The sequence below is a fragment of the Crotalus tigris genome, unplaced genomic scaffold (genome assembly GCF_016545835.1).
Source record: "Crotalus tigris isolate CLP2741 ecotype Arizona unplaced genomic scaffold, ASM1654583v1 scf7180000017549.6302385, whole genome shotgun sequence".
NCBI classification, from domain to species: Eukaryota; Metazoa; Chordata; class Lepidosauria; order Squamata; family Viperidae; genus Crotalus; species Crotalus tigris.
The window spans coordinates 963,874-989,376 of record NW_024096467.1 but is presented as its reverse complement, the minus strand read 5'-3'; the positions used below and the strand labels follow the sequence as shown (position 1 = coordinate 989,376).

The window sequence follows — 25,503 nt, the reverse complement described above, 5'->3', positions numbered from 1 at the left end:
AAATCTAAATGACATGACTATGGGGATGCTGCAGTGTGAAAAATGTTCGTAAGTCATTTTTTCAGTTGCTATTATAACTTTGAACAGTCACTAAGCAATTGTTGTAAGTCAAGGACTACCTGTTCTAAATATTGTTGATATAAGATGCCTATGACCATATTTAAGAATGTCCATGTTTAAGTTTATTCATGACTGACTGTTTTATACTTTATTCGTATTTTGTTGTGTTCCAGAACAAATTTGTCTGATACTACTGATGCTTTTAGCATTTTCTTTCTTTTGAATGTACATATACAATACTTCAAACACAGGAGCAGGCTGTAATATAAACATTTGATACCGTTATTACTACTATAATTGCTACTGTTTAGAAAAATCAGATAGACACAGCATCTTCTATAATTAAATTCTAATGATTACGAAGTATAAAGTGAATCAGACATCATTACTCTTATCGCATAATATAATTTGTTTAAACTGTGTATTTTCCAGTTCATTTCTGCGCACAGTTTAGAGTTCTCATTATTTTCAGCAAGGTTTTCTCTGATTTGAAAGCAGAATATCAAAAAGTGCTGCCTTTTGTCAATTGACACTACTTATCCTCTAAGGCAGAGGTCCCTAACCTTTTGGGCATCAGGGACCAGTTCCATGGAGAAAGGTTTTTCCACGGACCAGAGGGGGCATGGCTTTGTGTGCTGCCTGCATCCTGTGGATGGGGCTTTGCTTGTTTGTGTGACCCGGTACCTGGCATGCCATGGCCCAATACCGGTCCATGGACCAGGGGTTGGGGACCCCTGCTCTAAGACCTTATCTCACATTCTCTATCACTGGAGTTAGGGATGACTGGGACCCAGGAATTACCTTTTTCAAAAGTGACATCTGAGCATGAAAATAACTGGAGTGTAAGTTTGGTTAGCATACTCTCTTATTGCTTTCTTGGACATAATCCATACATCACTCAGGAGGGTCAGATATTTTCCAGCTATCAACATTAGTTTTTTAATATATTACCATATATTAGTACTGAACTATTATAAGACCATCATATCAAAAATAGAATTTGGTACAGAAATGGATAATTAAGGTGAAAAACTCTGAACACTGAAGCTGTTTCAGTTTTAAAACCCCCATAAAGTTGTGTAATACAAAATCAACAGGCGGTAGTGTGATATTTCTTTCCAGGATGACAAATGATTTGACATTTCATGACAAATGAAAGAAACCTGTTCCTACTTTAGAAACCACAAAAAGAAAATGGCTCATCTAAACATATAGCTAAATCTGCACAGTCGCAATTCCCATTGACAATTGTGGCTGTATTTTTTTAGTCAAGGTTGTTGGCTAAAGTAGAAACAAGTCATATTTCAAAATTATCAACATTTTTAAAAAATCCTGGTTTCTTTTAGCTGATTCTGCCTTATATTCTTGAGCATTTATCAAAGTAGTAAACTGAATACAAAAGTAAATCAAAAACATTCATCATCATTTACTGCACTCAATAACCTCATGATTTCAGACTTACAGATTTCTGGGTTTCTGCCCTAACCAAACACAGCTTTATTCATTTTCTTCTTTTGATAGATTACACTATGTGAAAACTACATTATTGTTTTGTATAATCTATGAATGAAGCATTATGTGTCCCTGTGATCATATCTACAAGTGACATCTATCAGAAATTGTGATATTTCTGTGATTTTAGTTAAAGCAACATCAATCCAATGACAAGAACTGGCTTGCAATAAAGATTTTTATTTTATCCAAAAGTAAAAACAAGTTTAACTTTAAAAAAAATAATCAGAAAAAGATTACAGGTAAAATATATTTGTTACAAACTTGCTTAAAATTTTATACCAGTTAAATACCAGCAATTATATTAGCTTCTTGCAATAACAAAACTAATTGCATTAACTGTTCATGTGGTCAAAATATTTAATTAACAATGGTACTGTTTAAAACCACAGTTTATAAAGAAAAAAAGTTACTGAAATCAAGATGAACTAAAATCAAATACATGTACTATTAGAACAATCTATTACTTTTAAAGGATGTTATTGTTTATTGAAAATATTCTGATGCAAGAATTGTTTTCAAGCCATTCTGGTCAATGGAGTTGCTATGAAATTAATTGCTTTGCATTTAATACCACAGCCCTTGTATACAAACATTATTTAGCCCTAAAATTTATCTGGTTCAGTTTCCCAAGTACAGATTACTGAGCCATCTGCACTACAACAGCTTTCCAAGCTTTCTCTTTGTCAAAATCCTTCATGCTGTTATTGGACACCTAAAACAAAACAAAAAAAAGATGTCAAGGAATGGAACACAGAACAAAATGCAGAAGAATCCGTAATAATAATGGGTCATGATTAAATGAGTTAGATAAATTGATTACATATTTCCATGATTATAAATACCATAACTCCCTAATTCATCAGTTTCATCAGGGCCACAAGAGAATTTTAACTTTTTCTACTATTTTCCTGAACAAACCTTCTATTTGCTCTAATTTTGAAGCACAAATGTCAGCTTTCCTCCCAAGGCAAATTAAAATAAATATCAGGATGCCAATTCAATTTATAAAATAGCATTTAAGAAATGCTTTAAATCCTTTTCTATACACCACTGTTTCAGGCCTTCTGCTACATTAAAAAGATACAGAAAAAAATCTAAGTATAAATCTGCCTTATATTGTTTGATTCATAAATACATGAGGCAATAAGTGCACAGATATATTTCTTTAGCTATGATGCATGTAGTACCGTTAGATATAATTGCATATAACATTTTAAGGTATTTTATGGGATTGATCTATGAAACAGTTGAAGTTGCTAGATATTGACACATGCATGTCAAAAAGAATTGTAGATGTAAAATATTCTGCACATTTTAATGAATAATTATGTCAAGCTCTACATGGATACCACCATTCAACAATTTTGGGAGCAATAAGATTTAAATTATTAACAATATTTTTTTATGAAATTTAATCTGTAAATATTGCTCACCTCTGTTGTTTTGTATTCTTGTTTGTTTGTTAGTGGCCCCACCCATAACGAATCATGCATTTTCATTTTTGCTTTAAAATTTACACAGAGTATGACTGTCCCAGTTGTCAGAAATGCTTGAACTAACAGCATCAGCATTAGAAGCAAGAGCAGCACATCATAAGACTGCTAAAAATAACAGATATATAAAACAAATTTTAATTATCCTGAACATTATGTACTTTTCTATCTCAAAATGTCATTTTTGCTAGAGGCATTTTGGCTGATTTAGTTGGTGCCTTTGAGTCAGTATTGATTCTTGGTGACTGTCTGGACTAGTCCCTGCAGTTTTTTTAATTATATTTTTTAAAGTGGTTTCTTCTTGTCTACTGCCTAGGGCAGGGGTAGGCAACCCAAAACACTCAAAGAGCCACTTGGACCAATTTCCCACCAAAAACAAAACACCGGGAGCCGCAAAATCCTTTTGATATCTAAAATGAAGATAACACTGCATATATCCTTTTTTACCTTTATTATAGGTGTGTGTGTGTTTGTGTGTGTGTGTTTGTGTGTGTGTATATGTGTGTGTGTGTGTATATGTATGTATATACACACACACACACACACATATATACACATACATACAAATACACATACAGGTAAAAAAAGGATATATGCACTGTTATCTTCATTTTAGATGTCAAAAGGGTCTCTCTCTCTCTGTCTGTCTCTCTCTCTCCCTCCCTCTCTATCTGCCCTTGGTCTGCCTGCCACTTCTCTTCCCCCACTCTCTTTCTGCTGCTCACCTGGCAAGCTTCAAGCTGTTGTCCAACAACCTCCGAGGTAGGCAACCTCGTCTCTTTTATGACTCATGGACTTCAACTCCCAGAATTCCTGAGTCAGCCTAGCTGGGCTAGCTAGCTCTCTCCTGCCCTTCCTGCTTCCTGCTTCCTGCAGAGATGCAGCAAAGGGAGGAGCTCCGCCCAGAAAGCTTTTCAGCTCTTCGGAGGACACTGTGAGTGTAATCTTTTACACACACACACACACACACACATACAGAGAGAGAGAGAGAGAGAGAGAGAGAGAGAGAGAGAGAGAGAGAGAGAGAGAAGGAAGCAGGGAAGTGCAATTGCCTCTCTCTGTCTCTGTCTCTCTCTGCAAAGGCAGAGGAGGCTGGGAGCCACCGGGGAAGGCTCAAAGAGCCGCATGCGGCTCCGGAGCCGCAGGTTGCCGACCTGTGGCCTAGGGTAAGAGAAAGTGACTGGCCCAAGGTCCCGCAACAGGGTTTGTGCTTAAGGCAACTCTAAAATTTACAGTTTCCTAGTTTTTAGCCTGAAACTTTAATGACTACATCAAACTGACTCTAGAGGGGTGTATTAGGCTCTAGCAATTCTATACATAGCAATTGAGATTCAAAGATCATTCATTTTTCAAGTTGCATAATTAAGAATTTTCGTATTCCTAAAGGCTAATTTAATATCTTTGTTATCATTTCTTAGCAAGAGTTTACTAAGTATGAAATACAAGGACTCATCAATGTTTACACACTGTAAACACACACATATGCATATACATATATAAACCTTTGTGTTGTTACATGTTAAATTGAACATTTAGATTGTCTTTTAGTTTGTCTTTGAAAACAAAAAAAGAGCTTCTATCCTGTAGAACAGTGGTTCTCACGTGATCAATGGCCAGGGGGTGTGGCCAGCTGATCACTCAGGTTGCAGAGTGCCTGTGGGGGGGGGAATCTGTGGGTCTCTGGGATGGGAGTGGGGTGGGTGCCTACCTTCCTTCCCTCCCTTCTCTCCCCTTGTCCCTTCCTTCCTTCTTTTCTTCCTTTCCTTCATCTCCCTCTTAGTTTCTTCCTCCTTCCCTCCCTCTCCCATTGTCCCTTCCTTCCTTTTCTTCCTTTCCTTCACCTCCCTTAGTCTCTTCCTCCTTCCCTCCCTCTTTCCCATTGTCCCTTCCTTCTTTCCTTCCTTTCCTTCACCTCCTTCTTAGTCTCTTCCTCCTTCTCTCCCTCTCTCCCATTGTCCCTTCCTTCCTTCTTTCCTTCCTTTCCTTCACCTCCCTTAAGTCTCTTCCTCCTTCCCTCCCTCTTTCCCATTGTCCCTTCCTTCTTTCCTTCCTTTCCTTCATCTCCTTCTTAGTCTCCTCCTCCTTCCCTCCTTCTCTCCCATTGTCCCTTCCTTCCTTCTTTCCTTCCTTTCCTTCACCTCCCTTAGTCTCTTCCTCCTTCGCTTCCTCTTTCCCATTGTCCCTTCCTTCTTTCCTTCCTTTCCTTCCCCTCCCTTAGTCCCTTCCTTCCTTCCCTCCCTCTTTGTCCCTTCCTTCCTTCCCTCCCTTCCATTGTTCCTTCCTTCCCTCTCTCATTATCCCTTACTTCCCTCCCTCTTCGTCCCTTTCTTCCTCCCCCCCCTCCATGCCCAGGAAGAGACAAGGGGAGGGGGACAGGCTGCGATAGGCAGAGGAGAGCTCCACCCAGCTCACTTGCTCAGCTTCGCCAGAAAACATGCTGCTTGCTAAGTTAGCAGAAGCCCCAGGATCAGCGCCGGGCTATAGCTGATTCGCGCTTCTGCTAAATTAGCAAGCGGCATGTTTTCTAGCAAAGCTCGAGCAAGTTTGCTGGGCAGGAGCCAAGGAGAGCTGCTACAGCTGACCTGCTTCTTGGCTGCTCTGCAAAAGCACGGATCAGCTGTAGAGGTTCGCCCCGATCCTGGACAAGAGGGAAGGAAGGAAGAACGGAAGGGACAAGGGGAAAGAGGGAGGGAAGGAGGAGCAAAGAGGGAGGCGGAAGAAAGGAAGGAAGGAAGGAAGGAAGGAAGGAAGGAAGGAAGGAAGGAAGGAAGGAAGGGACAAGGGGAGAGAGGGAGGGAAGGAGTGACAAAGAGAGAGGCGAAGGAAAGGAAGGAAGGGACAATGGGAGAGGGAGGGAAGGAGGAAGAGACCAAGAGGGAGGGAAGGAAAGAAGTTCCAGCCAGCAGAGGCTTGGCAGCCCGGCTACCGAGGAACAGAAAAGCGCAAAACCAAGGAGAAGAAGGTGGCGGTTTCCTCCCAAAGGGGGCTCCTTTTCTCCACCCCTTCCCTGGATTTGGGGGGAATTTCTCATCACCAATGCTGACAGGTGCTCCTTCGAGCCCGCCACGAGCTTTCTCGCCCCCTTTGCTTCTCCCCTCCCTCCCCTGCTTTCGTGAGGATTGTGGCGCCCTTGGGAAGCCGATCGTGCTTTGAAGCTTAGGAGAGGAGGAGGAGTCCCTTCCTCCTTCCCTCCCATTCTCCCTGTCAAGCCCCGGCGGGCTCAATATGAACGGGCGGAGGAGTCGAGGACAAGCGGGGTGGCAAAGGAGACTGGTGGCCGTCGCTAGACCTCCCAGCTGACAAGCGCAAGTTTGGGGGTCACCAGCTGACAGGCGCAGGAGTTGGGTGCTGCGGCAGCCTCCCCTTCGCTAACCTGCGTGTACGAGAAGAAGTCAATCCAGTTGCTGCACAATGGGTCTCTGGGGAGGGTGGGGCCTTGCTTTGTGCCTGCACTCTTCATGCACCCTCTGCAGGGCACATTTGGTGGAGTTTACGCAGACTGCTGCCAAGCAGCATATTTTCCACAAACAAGTGAGGTGGAACGGGGGGGAGGGAGAGAAGGCGGTTGACAAGCCCTGCCTAAGACCATCGGAAATATGTGTTTTCCGATGGTCTTAGGCAACCCCTGTGAAAGGCTCGTGCGACCCCCAAAAGGGTCGCGACCCACAGGTTGAGAACCGCTGCTGTAGAAAATAAAGTAGTGGCTTATCTTTAGTTTCTTACAAAATTCTGAATTCTGCAACACAGTGTTATAGTATGTTTAATCCAAGAAAGACAAACTAGGAGTAAATTTGTTCTTTTTAACAGGGTCATTAAAACCCAGATAAATAAGCTTTGGTGCAGGCAACACCTTTCTTTACTGAACAAATGTAGGTTTCATATAGTAACATATTTAAAAATTATGAATACACTTTCCTAAAATTTAATTCTTGTGTCTAAAACATTTACATTGGACATCTGTGGTTAGAAATACTAGCACATGTTATCACAGCTGACAAGAAGAAACTTGTGAGTGATTGAAATTCTTTCCTGAAATGAATGTCTTTGGCAGTATGCAAATATGCAAATATTTTCCCTGTTGATATATAAACTGAGTTCAATCAACTGATAAATATCTCTAAAACATTACAAAAACAATAAATTCCATGTTCACTAGTCTTGACTTGGTCTCCACCAGTTTCTCTAAAATTCTGTGTTAACTAGTAGACCTGCAGCCAACTATTTTCTGGTTAATTTAAATGTTTCTGACTTTTCATTTTTGATTTTGCTGTCCTTTTAGTTCCTAGCTCACATTTTCTAATTGTAATCTCCAAAATATACACAATGTTCTACGAATTGCTACTTCTGTTTCAAAATGCTTTAAAATCACATTTGTTTTAATAAATCACAGAATTTCTTTCATAAGAAATCAGTTATTTGCACAGAATATTATGACCTATATACAATATTCATAAAAGCTTATTATGCATTAATAGCTAAAAAAATAAAACATACTTGAACTGTTGGTGGATAATTTTTAATCATGTCCACAATGCGCATTACACTGAAAGACAAGTATCCTGAAGCTGTGAATAACAAGGGTGATGTAACACTGCTTATGGCAATAAGAACTTCCACCTAAATTAAAGATAAAATTGTAAAATATACAGTTGCAAAGAAGAAATATCCATAAATGTGTGCCTTTTTATGTCATCAGAATTGTTATACTATTATTTTTATTTACACAAATATTTTAATTAAGCTATAATCATAGAGAAATTACCAATGAATATTAAAAATTAACACATAAATATTTCAGATATTATATTTAAATGTATATTCAAAGCTACAAGGTGGCTGAAAATAGAAATCAGGACTTAGTACTAAGCTCAATTGAAGTTCTGACAGCAATCATTCAATGGATGACAAGGAAGTACAATATGCAGGTACATTGTGACTGGACTAGTACTTTACTCAGCTTGCAAGCCTGTACATACCTGGGCACGCAATGGATGCTGTTTTGCATATGCTATTAAATTATTTAAGGTGTCCCTGTTTTAATATGTCAGTGATGTCAGGGCAAGGTGTGAGGAGGAATAAAACAAGTCAAACTGGCATTCAGGACAGCCCAGTCAAAATCCCATTCCTTCTGTACGTGCATCTACATTGCATACATATTGAAAGGAGCAGGGCTTCAATTAGACTGTTGCAATTGCCATTTTGATTTTTTTTTTAACTATATCCTGCTAGCGTCCATCATAACATAAATTACAGAAGAGATGCATAACTAATAATGTAACAATGGAGCCATGCAAAAGAACAGATTGAAAATAAAAATAATCAAGTTTGAAACTGTATATTGAATAAGAACTGAAGAACAGAAACAAGTACTACGATTCTAAATAGTTACAAGAAATGGAAACTGAAATATTTGTAGATGAAAAAATATAAAACCATTTTGTCCCACTAATCATATTTGGACACATTGTTTAATTGTATAAAATCCTGTTCAGCCATTTTTTCAGCAATTCTTGTGAGATCAGTTTCCACATGGCCCCAATAATGGTCTATTAAGTTATCTTCTTAAATTTTATGAAATAAAAAGATACCTTTTTGCTCAGTGAAAAGGAAGATCTCAAACAGTTCAGCAATACCTTTATGGGCCAATAGGCGTCCTACGATATCTCCCAAATAAAAGTGTTTCCCAGTTGGGCATTGTATGAAAACAGAAAATACATTTGAGGTAAAAACCACAAGACTAATACAGAGTTTGGTTTAAATGATTTAGAGGCTATTATCTGTTACCATTTAATTATTTTAACAATGTACTCACCAAGCATTTGCTTGGATATTCAGCAGCAACATGACTTGCAATAGCACTGGGAAAACACTAAGAAAAATAAATAAATATGACAAAATGTTCACAGTAAGAACCATTGAAAGCTATACTTCAAGAGAATAGTAGATCCTTCTAGGATGCACATTCACAACTTTGGTTTTTGTACCTAAGCTCAGAGAGAAAAAAAATGTCATGCCTAGTTGAAGCTTTTCTATTCTTGACATGCTATGGACTAAGAATGAATCTTTATTATATACAAAGACTGAAGCCACTTCCAACAACAGACTGCCCTCTATGCAAATGAAGTGTAGTCCATTCTTAAAATCTTATGTTTTAACTGACAACAGATTGCTCTCATCTTACAACCAGTCGTTTGGTGGTTTGGAATTACAATGGCCATGGAAAGGATGACTGCACCGCCACCCCCATGGTCATGCAATCGCAATCTGAGTGCTTGATATTGTGTTCAAACATATGACCAGTTGTCAAGTGCCCCATGATCATATGATCATATCTGAAGTCTTTTCTGCTGGCTTTTTTCCCAGAAAGTCAATGGGGAAGTCAGCAGGGAAGGTTGCAATCTGCTGCCATTTGCCGAGAGGACTCCTCTCATCTCTGGGGGATGGCTAAAACAACTGCCTGCTGAGGGGAGCCAAATCCTTTGAGAGGGTACAGAAACAACCTCCATTCCTGCATCCTGTGAAATGAGTTCCCTTCTGCATATGAAGGCGATCTCAACTCCTTTGGTGAGGTGCAGAAACCAACTCAAATATTAAAAATCTGCACTACATTCCTACATCCCACCAAAGGAGTTCCCTTCCCTATATGAAGGGAGTGAAGCTGAATTCTTCAGCAGGCAACTCTTTCAGCCAGCCCCCCCCCCCCGAGGCAGAGGGAACCAAAATCCAAGCAGAGTGCAGCAAGACAATGCAGTAAAGTAAGGAACGTGGAGTGCCTCAAGCAGGTGGGGGAGACCCTGGAAGACCCAATGCAGGCCACTCACAAGTGTATCTTTGCTCAAATCCTGTTTGAGTTTCAGAGTGGAGGATTTTCAGTTCCTGAGCCAAGACTCCCAAGGTCTCCTCCACTGCTGAAGCATCCCGCACTGCTTATCTGGGACACTGTCCACTTAATATCCTACAAGATCACTTAACTATTGCAACTGGGAATGCCAGGATCGTGGTCACTGAGCAAAGCAGGCACATGTGTCTTGATTAACAACCACTTCATTCAACCATCAAGATTCCCATCCCAACTGTGATCCTAGGTTAAGGGTTATCTATATGTCTCTCATTGCTTAAGGAAGGCCACTTCGTGAATCTCATGCCTAGTGCTGGGTGACTGTTGTTTGCTGACATTTTCAGCATCCATAGCCTGGGAAATTCTCCCAGCTAATCTCCTATTGGCTTTCCATCATGGGAAGATACTATATCTAACTCATATATGAAGCAATTAATTTCATTTACTATCAAAATATATTTTAACAAGCTATATATTATTTGCTTCAAGTCTCATTCCCAAACTTTGTACATCTTTTTGAGACAAGAGTTTCAAGTAAATTAAAAATAGATGGAAATTACCTACAAAGGATAAGGATTCCTTTTTATTACTTTGTTGTACAGTGGGATTCAGTGATATCCTCCAATCATATTTTTAGAGACAAGTTATTGGAAATATTAAAGGTAGTTTACAGATAGTATAAAAGGATATGACAATAATTGTTCATTGTTAACAAGAGTTTGAAATGAAAATAAAAATAAGCTATATTCAATTGAGTGCTACTTACAGCAACTAAGATCCAAAAAAAAGTGACCGAAAGGTATGGGCCAGAAATTAGCACATCCATATTCAAGGCAATTATTCCTCCAAACACTGCAGAAATTCCAATAATTACTTCTACCACCTTAAAAAAAATAATATGATTGGAATTTGATTATAGTAACAAAGTGCTAAAAAATTCCTCAAGAACAATAATATAATTTCCTTACCGAATAAGATTTTAGGATCCGTATTGGGAAGTTGACATTATTCAATGTGCTAGTAGTATCATAAATAATTGTCTAAAAGGGAAAATATGATCAAAATAAGAAAGCAACAATATCAAACATTAGCAATCTACTGAAGCTATTGATAGAATTATATTGTTAAGGTTTTACCATATAGTATGCATATATTGAGAAAAGAAGGTTCTTATGTTTAAAATCATGGCATCGTGCATATTCATGTTTTGTGGTAAATATGAACATGATCCATTCTTTATCAACATCATCAATACATGAATAAAAATCGCACATATTTTCTATACAGCCTTTAGAAGGCTCTTAGGAATGTTTAAAACAGAACTGAATGTTTCTTACAAAGTATGCCTGCTAGTGGAAAACATTCCAAATGTGATCAAGATAATAGTTTCTTTAAGGTCGGATGACTATTCAGAATCTGAAAGCAACAGTCTTGGGAAAAAAAAATCTGTGAGACAAAATTAAGACACAAACTGGATATTCAGAAATGCACTAGTCTAAGAAACTGTGGCAGTGGATTGTTCAATATAACTATTCCACAAACTCTAGAGGAACGCTATGGAGTTGGCTTTTATAACATTATGTTGTCCCCCCTCAGCTATCATCTGGCAACAACTATTCTAATACAGGTAACTGCAGAGCAGAAGAAGCTGTTTCATACCTACCTAATACTTCCCAGTTGGCAGACATTCCAGAAAGCTTATTCTTTCCTGTTGAACACTAATAAGAATGCTTTTTTTTTTTCAAAAGATATCTGACCTTCTTTCCCTGCCCTCTCCCTACTTTTCCTCTACCTGTTTTAAAATTATAAATCTCAGTAGGTATTGTTATAATAAAGATTGCTGTAAATCACCTTAAAAACCCATTTGGCTAAACAATGAAGCAAGAATGTTTTAATGCAAGCATGTACTTTGAGGTATTGCAAGCCATTATATATAACTTTCAAAACATTTTGTTAATAGATTTGGTTAAAAAATGCATACTGATATATTTTGCAAGAACTTTCTCAATGCTTTGGACTGCAGCTTTACATACAAAGTGCCCTACCTCACATAAGGTATCTCTAGATTCAATCTTGGTTGGTTAAGTAGAAGATATGATTTAAAAATGTAACTTTGTTCCACTGAAAAGTTATGAGCAAAATACAGATCACAGCCTCCTTATAATATTTCAGAATGCACTAACACTAAATTATGTACACACTGTATATACTGTGTATAGATACACACACACACACACACACACACACACACACACACACACATATATCTTGAGTGCTTTTGTTGCACCCTGTCGACCCAAATATGGGAGAAAGAAATCTTTTGCCTTGTATCAGCTCAAATTAGAGCCATCCTCAGGCAGCAGTCACAACTGCGACATCATTTATATTATAAAATTTGGATTGCTAACAAAGAATTAAGGGAGAATGGAATAGCTATTTCGAACTTTTCGAAAGATTTCTTTCTCCCATATTTGGGTCGACAGGGTGCATCAAAAAGCACTCCCCCTGTCTCTTCCCTCCCTGACACAGCTGACAAAGTGAGAAAGAGCCTGTGGCCTAGAGGTTAATACAGCTGCTTAACATGCAGACAACCCAGGTTCGAATCTCAGAAGGGTATGTCTGGTTGACGAGAACTGAAAAGTTCAAAATAGCTATTCCATTCTCCCTTAATTCTTTGTTAGCAATCCAAATTTTATAATATATATATAACTACAGATAACTACATAACTACAGATATTGCAAGTGTTGTATTATGTGAGGTTTGAGATACACAAATACATTCAAAACAAAATGATTAAGACAGAATTTCTTGTAAAATTACAATATGGTTGTGGACAACATTTAAGAAAAATGCATTATTTCAAAAGAAAAGCAAGTTTCTGATTTTAAGGTCAGCCATAGTTGTACAGAAAAATATTATATATATATATATATATATATATATATATATATATATATATATATATATAGGTCTTTGGTTGTTCGGGTTTTCTCCCACGTAAAATTGGAAGTGTCTTGGCGACGTTTCGACAAAGTCCCATTCGTCATCTTCAGGCTGGTGCTTTCAGCTTCGTGCTTTGAGCAGCAATGTGTGGTCTTAGCTGTTTCTTCCTTTTAACTGCCAGTGGGGGTATGAACTGATTGGGTGGGAGCTTGGCTGTGTTCTGATTGGGTGGAGGTGTGTTCTGAATGGTTAGGGGCTTGGCTGTGCTCTGATTGTCTGGGGGAGTGTTCTGTTTGGTTGTGCTCAGGTTAGTCTGAGTTGCAGAGGGGTTTAAGATTTTGGGCTGCCTTGCTATTTTTTGGCTTCGCGTTCGTGGTCGTGCTTCATCTTCATGGAGGGTGTCAGTTTGCTTCATGTATGGATTGGAGGGGTTTAAAGTGGCTAATGATACAGCTGTGGTCTGGCTTCTGGTTTGTGGTCGTGCCTCGTCATCGGTGTGGCTTTGGGTTTGTTTTTTGCGTGGATGTGTGGTGGTGACCTCCTGTGTGGTTTTTGTGGGTCTGGTATCATTTTTTGTGTTAGGGAGTCGTTTGTCAATAAGGGCGGGTTTCCAAATGGCTGGTAGGCGGGAGGTATCATCTCGCTTGTCCCTAACACAAAAAATAATACCAGACCCACACTGCTAAACGGATTAAGACCAGGGTCCACGAACACAGATTGGCAGTGAGAAGGGGAGATTGTTACTCCCAGATATGGGCACACACGGTAGATCTGGGCCATAGGTTTAATTTTAGTGGCGTCAGCGTATTGGCGAATGATAACACCAAAGGGGGCCGCCTACTTAGAGAGGCATGGCTCTCGGATAATAGATCTATTAACAGGCATGTTGACCTATGCCCGGCATACGTGGCTTTAAGATCATGGAGCATTAATAATCAGCGGCAACACCCCCGATGGCTTAATAATAATCCCGGTGATACCAAAGAGGAAGGGCAAATTGCCCAACAGACCTGGTGCAATCCGGAGGAGGAATGGCAACTGCGGGACACCCCGACCATCCCAGTGAGGCTACCGCAATCCCAGAGGACTAGGGGGATGGTGGAAACTGAGATCTGGAGTTCTGATAGTGAGAACAAGATGAAGGAGGATACGGCAGGTGGAGGCGCGGGGGAATCGCCAAACGCAACAGCTCGCCTGCGCGCCAAAAGAAACATCGTGGCCGGTCCGGAAGGGAGGAGAAGACCCCCTCGCGCAGCCAGAGCGATCGGACTTAGGAGGGATAGATCACGGGATATGGCCAACGACGAACCCCCGAGCACCGCCGGAGAGGAGGGGAGAAGATCAGAGAGCGGTGGAGTGCGAGGGATTGAGTCGTTACGCCCCCTACCCGATGATCCTGAGAATTCCCATGGAATGCACACGAACACCAACAGTGCAGAAAGGGGGAGAGCCGAAGAGAAACGTTATGACAGCCAGAAGGAGCGTGATTCGACTACCACACACACACACCCCGGACCGAGTACCCGAAGCAGGACGCGCACAAGACAGCTGGGTATGGCGATGACCAGGAAACGACCCCTCCACCTTGCTGAACACCCCCCCACACCGTATTTGACTCGTACCAGCTCGCAAGACCATCCGGATGACGGGCGCACCAAAAATGAAAGTATTGGGACTAAAAAGGAAAGTTACTTTAAAAGGAACAATTGGGTAGGACATGGCTGTGAAAGGAACGTGGAATGTGCACTACCACCTGAACCTGGGGGGAGGTCAGAATGCAAAGACAACCAAAACAACTGGAGTTGCCACCCAACCACCCCAAGGTTGAGAGAAATAAGGATGGATGAAGATAGAAATGCAACCAAAAAGAGAAAGGAAAAACAGGTTAACCGTACGCAATTGAATCAATCAGGCCCGATAACAAGGTCAAGGAGCCGGGCGCAAACCTTGACATGCCTATAAAGGACTTCCTCATTCACTGGCGCGCTAGCCCTGAAGATGCCGGCAGGTGACGGCGAAAGCTTGGCGCTTTTAATTAAACTTTTATAGTTTTAATTAATTAAAAACTTTTACAGTTTTTATTACCCTGGTGTTCATTTTATTTCTTCACCATATATATATATATATATATATATATATATATATATATATATATATATATATATATAATAGAAATTAGAGAAAATGATTATCATATGTTTCTATAAGTTATATTTTAAAGAAAGCGTGACTCAAAGAGCAAGTTCCAATAGCATAGACAGAACAGAATATTGACTATATTGTTAATTAACAGGGAATATATTCTCCAAATCACTATGTACAAATAAACAAATTATTCTGATTTGAAAAAAAGGGTATACAATATATATTGAAATAAGGCAGAATTGCCTCAGGCTAGATAGACAGCATGCAAAATAAATAAATAAATGCATACATACATGAAAACTATATTAAAAATAGTAAAAGTCAGCCTTACTCTTTTCTTCCTGCAGCATTCCTCATTAGACCTAGCAGATATTATTACAGTAGTTGCCATGAAAACCTCTAGCAGACTCAGGAGAATCAGGTTGAAATTTATCTGTCAGTAAAATGTTTTAAATAATTTATATTAACATTAAGTATATTGATAAAATTGTTGTATATGTTTTAACATAATGTAGGAATCCAGCTATTTTCAAAAATATCATGCTATTTATCTATTTATTTACTTATACATTGCTCTAGTTGCTGACAGCTTTGAAAGGTATATATATATATATATCCATCATCTATAATTCAGGTTAAAATAATAACAAAATTACAATTTAAAAAATTCAAGTATATTTACATATGTGAACAGTAATATCAATTACATTAGACAAATATTCCAAAGCCCAGGGAGGGAGGAGGCAGACATTTCAATATCTCAGTCCTTGAGGAATAACCAGGTTTTAATGTCTTTCCTAAAAACCAGTTGGATGGCAGAATTTAGAAGTCTAGAGAATGGATCAGACAGATTTTGTGCTCTCTCCCAGGGTCGATTTTTAAAATGGGATAAAAATATATATCTTCCTTGAATATTTATAGAGAAAACAGTAAAGGAACATATGGCTTAGGGATTCCACAGAGTCAGCTATCTCCTCAGGGACATAAGCATTGCTAAAAAAAAAAGGGGGGGGGGTTATACCATCCCCACAGAACTAGAGTTCTGTGCATCTAATGCATACAACCTGGCCAAAGTAAAAGCCCCCAAAACCTTCAGAATTTGAATTGAAGAGAGCTAAGATGATGGCACATGACCATCTGAGAAGAATCCATAAACTGTAGGGTTGGATATTAGGCTTAAACTAAATACATTGTTTAAGTTGACTCCTGGCACTTTCCAGCCTAATGACTTGAAAGGATTAAAGTTTGCTACTGGCTTTTGTTAGACAGATTGATTTAAAATGGTCTCTGAGAACCAGTAAAGCGGAAAAGGAAGATCTTAATATCAACCCATACTTTGCAAAACTACCAGCAAAACCTCTAATGAGCTGGAACACATATGCTATGAACCATCCTCTCTCACTGGCCCTCAGATACAAATCATAATTTACTATGTACTAAAACAACCCTAGCACATTAAATCATCTGCAAGTAAAATAATAAAAGTTTACTTGGTAAAGAAATTAGATATTGAGCAGAAAGTCTGGGTTAGAAAATAAATTAGTCATGCTTCAATATAATTGAAATGTGTATGAAAAATTGCTTGAGTTCCTAACTTCAATTAATTTTAATGAAACATACAAGTGTATGCAAATTACTGACTGTATTCTATTGATAAACAATTGTATTTTATCTAGCCTTTATTTAATGGTCACAAATGCACAGCAAATCTTTGCTGTGAACACTTGAATTGTTCAAATGTTCCATATTTGTTGTTTACAACTCACATTTATTGCTGTAGGTGTTAACACAAGCTTGCATCCAAACCAAATTAAACACGTTGTTGTAATCGCAAATGTTGAAACAAACAGAAACTGAAAATCAGGTATCTGTAAAAATGGTAAAAATATTACATTTCTTATTTATATATAAAATAATACATAAATAATACTACTCAGCTTTCTAAACTTAAAGAACTTACCACATTAGCTTTGTTTCTGGCTATGGCAAAACTCACTGCTGCTGAGGGACTACACTAGGCCAAAAACATTAAGAAAACAACTTAAAAAATAATATATTTTTCATGTTAGTGTGAGACTTACTATATGATAGAAAAATCAAGTTCTATTTCAACTATGAAATCTTATATCACTCATTTAAGTTGGGGGGGAACAATAAATAATATACCATTTTTAAAAATTATGCAAGGCCGTTTCAACAAAAAGTTTGTATCAAGGACCTAATTTAGTTGTTCTCCTGGAGTTTAAAAATAAAGACACCCTCAAGACAAACTCATCTCCTAGGGGCCACATGTACATAACCTTGCAATGTTGTATTGAGCTTTACTCCAGGATATTTTTCAACATCCAGCCCAGTTTGTGATCCTAAGGTTTTCTGGTGGTCTTCAAAAGCAGTCATAAGCAGGACTGAATCCGCCTAGCTTCCAAATCCTGACAACTCTAGCAAAGTGCTGCCACTTGCTGAGATTTTATACAGTATGAGATGATTTAAAGAGACTACTGGTAAACACACACATACACACACACAAACACATTATCTGCGCTGCAAGAATCCATGTAATGATAACAAGAAGATACAAAAAAATCAATCTTTTATTATTTATGAGCTGAGGTGGCGCAGCAGTTAGAGTGCAGTACTGCAGGCCACTTTAGCTGACTGTGTTCAGCAGGTCAGCGGTTCAAATCTCACCGGCTCAAGGTTGACTCAGCCTTCCATCCTTCCGAGGTAGGTAAAATGAGGACCCAGATTGTTGGGGGCAATGTAAATATATATATATACATTGTTTTCTGGTGTACACCGCTTAGAGAGTGCTTGCACTTAAAGCGGTATATAAGTCTCATAAATAAATAAATAAATTTATGTAAAGGTTGCAGTTCTTATAGGTCAGTGATGGCGAACCTTTTAGAGACTGAATGCCCAAACTGCAACCCCAAACCTACTTATGCATCGTCAAGTGCCAGGTGGGTGTGGCCCATTGGGTGGGCGTGGCTGTGGTGGTAACGGCAGACTGGGTGGGACTAAAAAGTTCAATCAATCAATTCTAACTTTGCAAGATTTTTTTCCCGCGAGAAGTTGAAATTGACTGATTATGACTGCTTTTTTTTTTTTGCACACAGCGGTGGAGGCCTAAAGCGAAAAGGTTTTATAAAACTCAGCTGAAGGCCTAGGACTGGGGCAACGGCACGCGTGCCCACAGAGAGGGCTCTGAGTGCCGTCTCTGGCACCCGTGCCATAGGTTCGCCACCACTGTTATAGGTCCTATGAAAGGAACATAGATGGGGTCAGTCATTAACACGTGTATAATTCCCATCCTAGAGTGAATGGTTCCTGGGCTACAGCAGAAATTCTAAAACCCTTCTTCTCAGTCCCAAAATATCTGATCGTAAAGTTTCGTTCACATTAAGTTCTCATCCAACAAAATACATTCATGACAAAACACCAGCTCTAACCCCTCTAATTTCTTGTGAAACCAGAGAACATTTACATGATTTGGGGGGGAAAGAGTCTATTTTTTTTTAAACTGCTAATAATAGCATTTCATTGCAGGACTTATTTTAATTGAAATGCATATATAAAATAACGTAATTTTTATTGTGGATTACTCTATATCTGCTTGGGTGAAAAAAAAATGTATTCACTTGGCAAAAAATGCAGCAATTTTATGTTAAATAATTTATCAATGATCAATAGCTAGGAAGCTAAAGAAAACATATATATATATAGATTGTCATAATTGTCAATACAGAGAATTTGACATAAATATGTAACATATTTGTAAATGAACATTAAATAATTAAATTGCAATTCTAATTCACACTTCCATGGAGTCACAGCAATGCTGCAGAATGCTTACTGAACCTGCTGCACAACGCAAATAATCCATTTCAGATGGAAAAACATTCCCCAGGTAAAGGGAAAATCCAGAAGTAACAAGAATACAAGTCTGAAATATAAAAATATAACAAGCATATACTGATTAATATAGCCATAGAACTATGTAAACTATGTAAATTTGAGAATTATTAGCCGATAATATCTGGCAGCAATATAAAAATATTCATAATTCACTAAGAAAAAATACATTGAAGAAATACAGTGAGAATGTCCCAAAGATGCTTTTCAAAAGGCAACTGGACTTTCTTGGGGTTTTTTTCCTTGAAAATATTTCGCTTCTCATTCAAGAACTTCACTCTTCAGTTCTTCAGAACTTCAGTTCGTCTTCAGTTCTTGGATGAGAAGTGAAACTTTTTCAAGAAAAAGAAACAAGAATGTCCAGTTGCCTTCTGAAAAGCACCTTTGGCACAACTATGACCTGGATGATTGAGAATCTCCATAGACATTTACACTGAGAATGTGATACAGATTCAGAGAAGCAATAATATTTCCCTTCTCTATGCAACTGCTGTTAATATGCAGGCAGCAAGCTGATATTTCTGTCATTATATTTCCCGTATCAAATATGAAATTCAGCAATCATTTAATAAATTTAGTTAGTTAATTGCAGTAACATTATTAATATATATGCATAATTTTTTTCTTGGCAGACACATACAACAATTAAATATCCATAGCTTCCCTACATTTTCTGATTATATAGCCACTATAGCAAAGTATGTTGGAGCTATTTTTATTCATAAACTGCTTAGAGAAAATATTCAAGAGCCACTGTACTATTACGGCAATATTGCAAGTAGGTATCATTTAGTCTGTAACAATAGTGGAATAGAATTTCCAATGCCAAAATCACTATTATTAAATATGTACATGTATTAATATATAATTCATATTAGTATTGTTATGTTACTAAATGTTTCTAAGAAATAGGAAGTCCTGGGAGTGCAGAGATGATTCAGCTTCCTTCCTATTATATATCTACTTAGAGTGTGGCCGACCAGTAGGCTGAATGAGACTTTCCAGCATTCTACTGCCCACTAGCACTCCAAATTCACTTCACTGATATTTGGAACCTAAATCTCCCAAAATGAGGCTGCAATTTTTCATTCCCTTCGCCCATTGTTTTCCTTTGTTTTCCCACAAACCTAGTTGCCATCATCACCAGCATGTTCTGTTCTCCCAATATCTAGATGGCCCCCGCTCCTGCTTTTGTTTATAAGAGCCATGAAGGTTCTGGAGCAAGGGAAAGTGAGACCCTTTGCTTCATTCTGCCTTCCATCTTTTATCTTTGATTTTTAATTGTCATTTCTTTTGATTGTTGTGAGTTGCCCAGAATCATTGACAATTGAATAGCATACAAGTTTAATACAGCAACAACAGCAGCAGCAGCAATTTAAGAATGGGAATGGAAGTAGGCATGGAAATTGTTCCCACTTCTATTTTTTAAATCTCTACCACCAAAATCTGAAATTATTCACATAAAAAGAATTTGGGGGCTTTGGAGGAAGTTAAAAATGGTGGAATACTGTCTTCCATTCCCATTTCTGAGTATTCGTCTTCCATTCCTATTTCTATCTTTAAAAAGAAGCAAAAAAAGAGCAAAAAAAAAAAACATTCCTGTCCCTTCTGAAAATGTCACTGATCACTGAACGCAGCACCCTAGAAGAACAAGAAGCTCAACCCCTCAAACAATCCCACACTTACCATAAAACATCACAAGGTTCAAAAATCATCTTACACCATTATTGAATATAGGGAGCAAAAGAGTCTCATCTATATTAAAGAAAACTCTTTATCTTTATCTTTTATATAGAAATAGCGTCCCTTGTTACTGACATGGGTTCTGTTCTCGCCTAATAGACAAACATAACAAAAACACAAATAAACTTGAAATTTACTTTAACATACAGATGCTATTCTCTGCATGCATGAAATATATTAAAAGACTCCAAGAGCTCTCCTGGAAACACAACCACACACCAAAAGTGCAGGTAATCCATCAGCACAGATCATAAGTATTGTGTATTTTTATTAGTCAATGAAAGGTATGGTCACAGATAATAGAACTGTAGATAACAAGGGCCACCCATTTTCTTGAAAAAAACTGTGAGAACGAATACTGTTATTGCAGAATTCTTTTTACATTTATCATGTCATCATGGAGATAATTCATAGGCAGCTCTGCCCTCTGATAAAATTGCACTCTATAACTTTTCCAAATTGCATTGACATGCTAAAAGCAAATTTCTGCCTATTACTTTCCTTGAAGGCAATGCCATATGAGAGAATTAAAAAAGGGTGTAACAAGTGCTAAAAGGAACCATTGTATTCAGACATTCTCTACTCTTTTTGATGCTTTTTTTCCCCTTTTAGTCAACAGGCAATGAACTCTCTGCTTTTACCAGGAGTTACAATGATCCTTTCTACAGACTGTTTAAAATTACTTTAAGTCAAGGACTGCACATAGCCCTAATCTGCCTATAACTGAATTAAATAGATGAAAATGTAATGTATGTTTTCCATGTACACGAAATCAGTAACTAGCTAGACTAAAGTAGATCTGAACAATTTCTTGTACTTACCCCCATCAGCAATGAATAAATCCAAGTTTTATAAAAGAAACAAGGATGAAATTTTTTGGAGAGCTGAAGATTGCTAGATTTAATATCTGGAACATAACTTCCATTCTGTTGTTTTCCGCGCTCCAAAGTTGGCATCCTATCATAACTAAATTCTTCCCTGTAAGATTCTTCCTTTGTCATAATGCTTTAAAGAAAAGAGATAACAAAATATCCAACTTCATTTATTTTCCACACTATGCCTTGAGGTAACAGAAAAATGTATTTTTTTAAAGGTTAGATAAAAATCTAATAATTATGACAAAGCTCCATGCTTCTTTTAGTATCTTCAGTTTTATTATGTAATATTACACTTAACATACATATTGCCCCCACACATTTCATTGCATAGAAATGCTCAAGATACTAACTTCTCATCCAAGATTTATTTAATAGATGATAAATTTTAACCTATTTAAGTGTTAAGATTTAAGTTCCACATCAATTTGTTTTGGACTAAGGAATAAATTATTTAATAAATTTATTTCTAATTTTAATTAATTATCCTGATAAATTACTTAATAGTTTTCTATCATACCTTACAAAATATTACACTGTGAAACTAAAAAAAGTGGTTTCTAACAGTTGATGTAAATTGGAATATATCTTATTAATCATATTTGAGTAAATTTCAATGTATGTGCACACTTTCTTAATAATGATTAATTTTATCATGAACTGAGTAACTGTTCATTTATATACTGTTTCCTAAGTTTTATTTGGGTATGAAAATCAGCAAGTACTAGAAAAATGACAAAAGATCCTTACTTAACCTGACATTTCAGTTGTAATGATTGTGTGACAAAATACTTTCTTCTATACATACAACTAATCAATGGTACCCAGATAAATTGTTACATTATTTACAGCACAGATTGATTACTATAACTTATCTATGCATATATCATTCCTGCAAAAAAGCTATACATACCTTAAACTGAGAAGTTTAATAGTCAACTTTGAATAGTTTGGTGAGTAGAGCTGCCTGGATACTTTGTTATAGTCTCACTGTGTAATGATTCATGCACCCTTTGAAAATTTTTCTCCTCCACTTTGGCTTTCAACAGGATCTATTCATACAAGAACAAAAGCACAGCAAAAAACTCAGGCAAGGGAACATAAAAATGCCAACAGAATGTTAATGAAGAGAACACACTACAAAACTACTACACCATATTTTCACAAGGTTTTTCCATCATAGTCTTCAAGAAGAATTTCAAGATAAAAGTTCCATGCTGCTGAGAAGTAAACATATAATATATAACATAACATATACTAAACAGTATGATTGTTTAATTATATTTACATTGTGATACTGAGAAATTATAATTTCAGTCATAACACATTACTGTGTCTAATGGACTTATTTTGAAATATATATATAGTATTGTGTAGTCCTAGGCCATACCTGCAAAATTATTCCATTACAAATAGCATTGTAGAAAAAGGATTAAAAAGGGGGGGGGGAGTCAGGAACTTAAATATGGACAGTGATTGTAGGACAGAAACTCAAACATGCCGACATGAAAGTATTATTAATTTCAAATATCTTTAACTTCCATTAAAAATAAAGGTTAAAAACAAGATTTGAAAATACAAACAATATTATTATTCTATATTTTGATTTAATCCTCTGCATAAGAATACTATATGAAATGAACTTTTCTATATATTACAGTATATATGCCTATTTTTGTAGCGAGAAATTTAGAATAAGACAAATCTATATTCTCTCATAGGGAATATAAAATACTTTTGTTTTATTTTCTCTCTCTCCTCTCTCTCTCTCTCTCTCTCTCTCTCTCTCTCTCTCTCTCTCTCTCTCCTTATTAAATACTACTGGTATTAAGAATACCATCTTCTATGAAGCTACTGGCACAGTTAACTGGAACGATTACATTTTGTACTGCCTTAACATTCCTTGCAACTAAGAAATAACTCCAACATAGAACTTTGAAAAAAACTTCTGTCTATGCTAATTTTAAGAGAGAAAGTATTTTGAGACACTATTTTTTCTTGGTAAAAAGGAAATAGATGGCACAATTACAATAGCTTTTATCTAAATGCAATTGTTCTCAATATTAAAATGTACTATCCAACCTATATCAGACTTACATATATACACAGGTTGTATACATACATCAGATCTGGTGCAAAACTCCAAATGGCCATTAGATAGCAGCCCACATAAAGTAGCATTAACTCATTTGTTGTATCAACATAGCCATTAAAAAGCCACTTCACTTATTGTAGTGTCCTTTGTACATTGTGAATTAAGACTGCTCCCAAATATGGGTTCAAACATGGTTAGTACTAGGGACATCTACAGAGCGATGTTTTAAAACAAAACCTCAAAAGGTTGGTCATGGTAATTTGATCAAATCTTGTTTTTATCTGTCACCACACACACATAAAACAGGCAAAGCTTAGATACTAGCATCATGGCTCCTTTTTGACTCATAGGCACTTCTGTTTACACTAAATTACAGCATTTTTTTTCAGCCAATGAACTTTGCAGCCAAGATCTTTTGAGAGCATGCTGGCTCAGGAATTCTGGGAGTTGGAAGTCCATGAGTCATAAAAGAGCCAAGGTTGCCTACTCCTGCCCTAGGTTTTTCTCATTTGTTCCTCTGCCCCTTCTAAATCTCTTCAGCCCCAAACAGCCACATTTCCATTCACATCCTGAAAAAAAGTCATTTCATTCTGCATATGGACCGAAACATCAGAAATGCATATTTTGGTTTGTGCACAGGACTTTTTGCATATTCCCAGACCTGGGCTAGACTTTGCAGTCAATGAGCTTCTTCTTTTTTCTTTTCTTTTCTTTTCTTTTCTTTGTTTTTCTTCTTTCTTATTAAAAGTTAAGTGGAGTAATTTTGCAGAACAGCACAAAGTATTCATAACCCATGTTGGGGGTGCAAGCTTTCAGTTATAATGTGGATTATTTGGTGTAATTTCATCAACATATTCAGTGCTCTGTCAGTCATGATTTAGGGCATAGCACGGATGGAAACACCTGACCAATTTCATTTGATTTTGCAAAGCTAAGTAGGATCAATTATGTTTAATACTTGCATAAAAAATATCTTGCCTAAAAACTAGACTACACAAGCATCCTGGAAAAGGGCAAGCCAAGCCATCTTCATTGTGTCATCAACTAATCTACATCTTTTCCAGTAGGGGGTGCATACCTATGCCTCAAGGACAAAGCAAAGTAGCCTTCTTGATTTTTTTTGACCCCCACAGTCCCCATATGCTTGCATTCATGCAATCATGAGTCCTTTTTGCTACAGGATTCCTAATAACTCAATCAACTGAGGTGAGTGTAAAAATGTTATCCTCTCTACCAAAGCTACCAAAACGTACCAGCACTGCCTTTAAAGGTTAAAAAAAAATTGCAAGACTTTTATAATGTGTGAATATAAAAGATGCGTATCCTGTGTAAATGATACCATATATGTGAAACACACACATATAAGTATACACTATACCAGGGGTAGGCAACCTAGGCTCTTTTATGACTCGTGGACTTCAATTCCCAGAATTCCTGAGCCAGCCATGCTGGCTCGGGAATTCTGGGAATTGAAGTCCACGAGTCATAAAAGAGCCAAGGTTGCCTACCCCTGCACTATACATACACATACACACATTGCTTTCCCATTAAAGTGCATCTGTCTTCAATTACAAACGGTTGGTAATTATGGGAGCCGTAGTCGCACCCTTTTCGGGGCGCCGAGCGAGACACCGAGTTACATGACTTAGGGAAAGCTGTGAAGGCATCCGGGTGGAAGAAGGTACCTCCCAAAGCGCTGAGGACAAAAAAAAAGTGGGGGGGACTCATCATACCCACCTGTCACGAGACGGGAAGGGGAGCGGGATTTAAATTAGGAAAGGCAAAGGAGGACCCCCTCCCCCCAACTCGTTACACATCCTTCTCCTCACGAATAGGTGAAAGAGCAACCCTTAATTGAGCGCGCATGCGTGCCAGCGAAAAAG

General features: G+C 37.7%; 1 protein-coding gene across 5 annotated transcripts; it reads right to left on the bottom strand.

The window, feature by feature from the left end:
- Positions 1-1,732: 1,732 nt before the first annotated feature.
- Positions 1,733-25,482, bottom strand: MLC1 (modulator of VRAC current 1). Of its 5 annotated transcripts, none has more exons than XM_039337283.1 (14): positions 25,358-25,482; positions 22,439-22,577; positions 21,472-21,655; positions 18,849-18,938; positions 16,956-17,009; positions 16,762-16,863; positions 15,327-15,428; positions 10,875-10,946; positions 10,673-10,789; positions 8,881-8,937; positions 8,657-8,722; positions 7,563-7,685; positions 3,009-3,176; positions 1,733-2,287 (listed from the first exon to the last, which is right to left on the bottom strand). In XM_039337283.1, exons 3-14 carry the CDS (start codon positions 21,649-21,651, stop codon positions 2,213-2,215), a joined length of 1,206 nt encoding a protein of 401 aa, XP_039193217.1. In that variant the 5' UTR covers positions 21,652-21,655; positions 22,439-22,577; positions 25,358-25,482; the 3' UTR covers positions 1,733-2,212. The 5 variants fall into 5 exon arrangements, with proteins under 5 accessions (XP_039193217.1, XP_039193238.1, XP_039193229.1 ...); XM_039337304.1 differs by having other exon boundaries at positions 3,009-3,173; positions 25,358-25,477; XM_039337295.1 differs by lacking the exon at positions 25,358-25,482 and adding an exon at positions 24,282-24,299.
- Between the last annotated feature and the right edge of the window lie 21 nt (positions 25,483-25,503).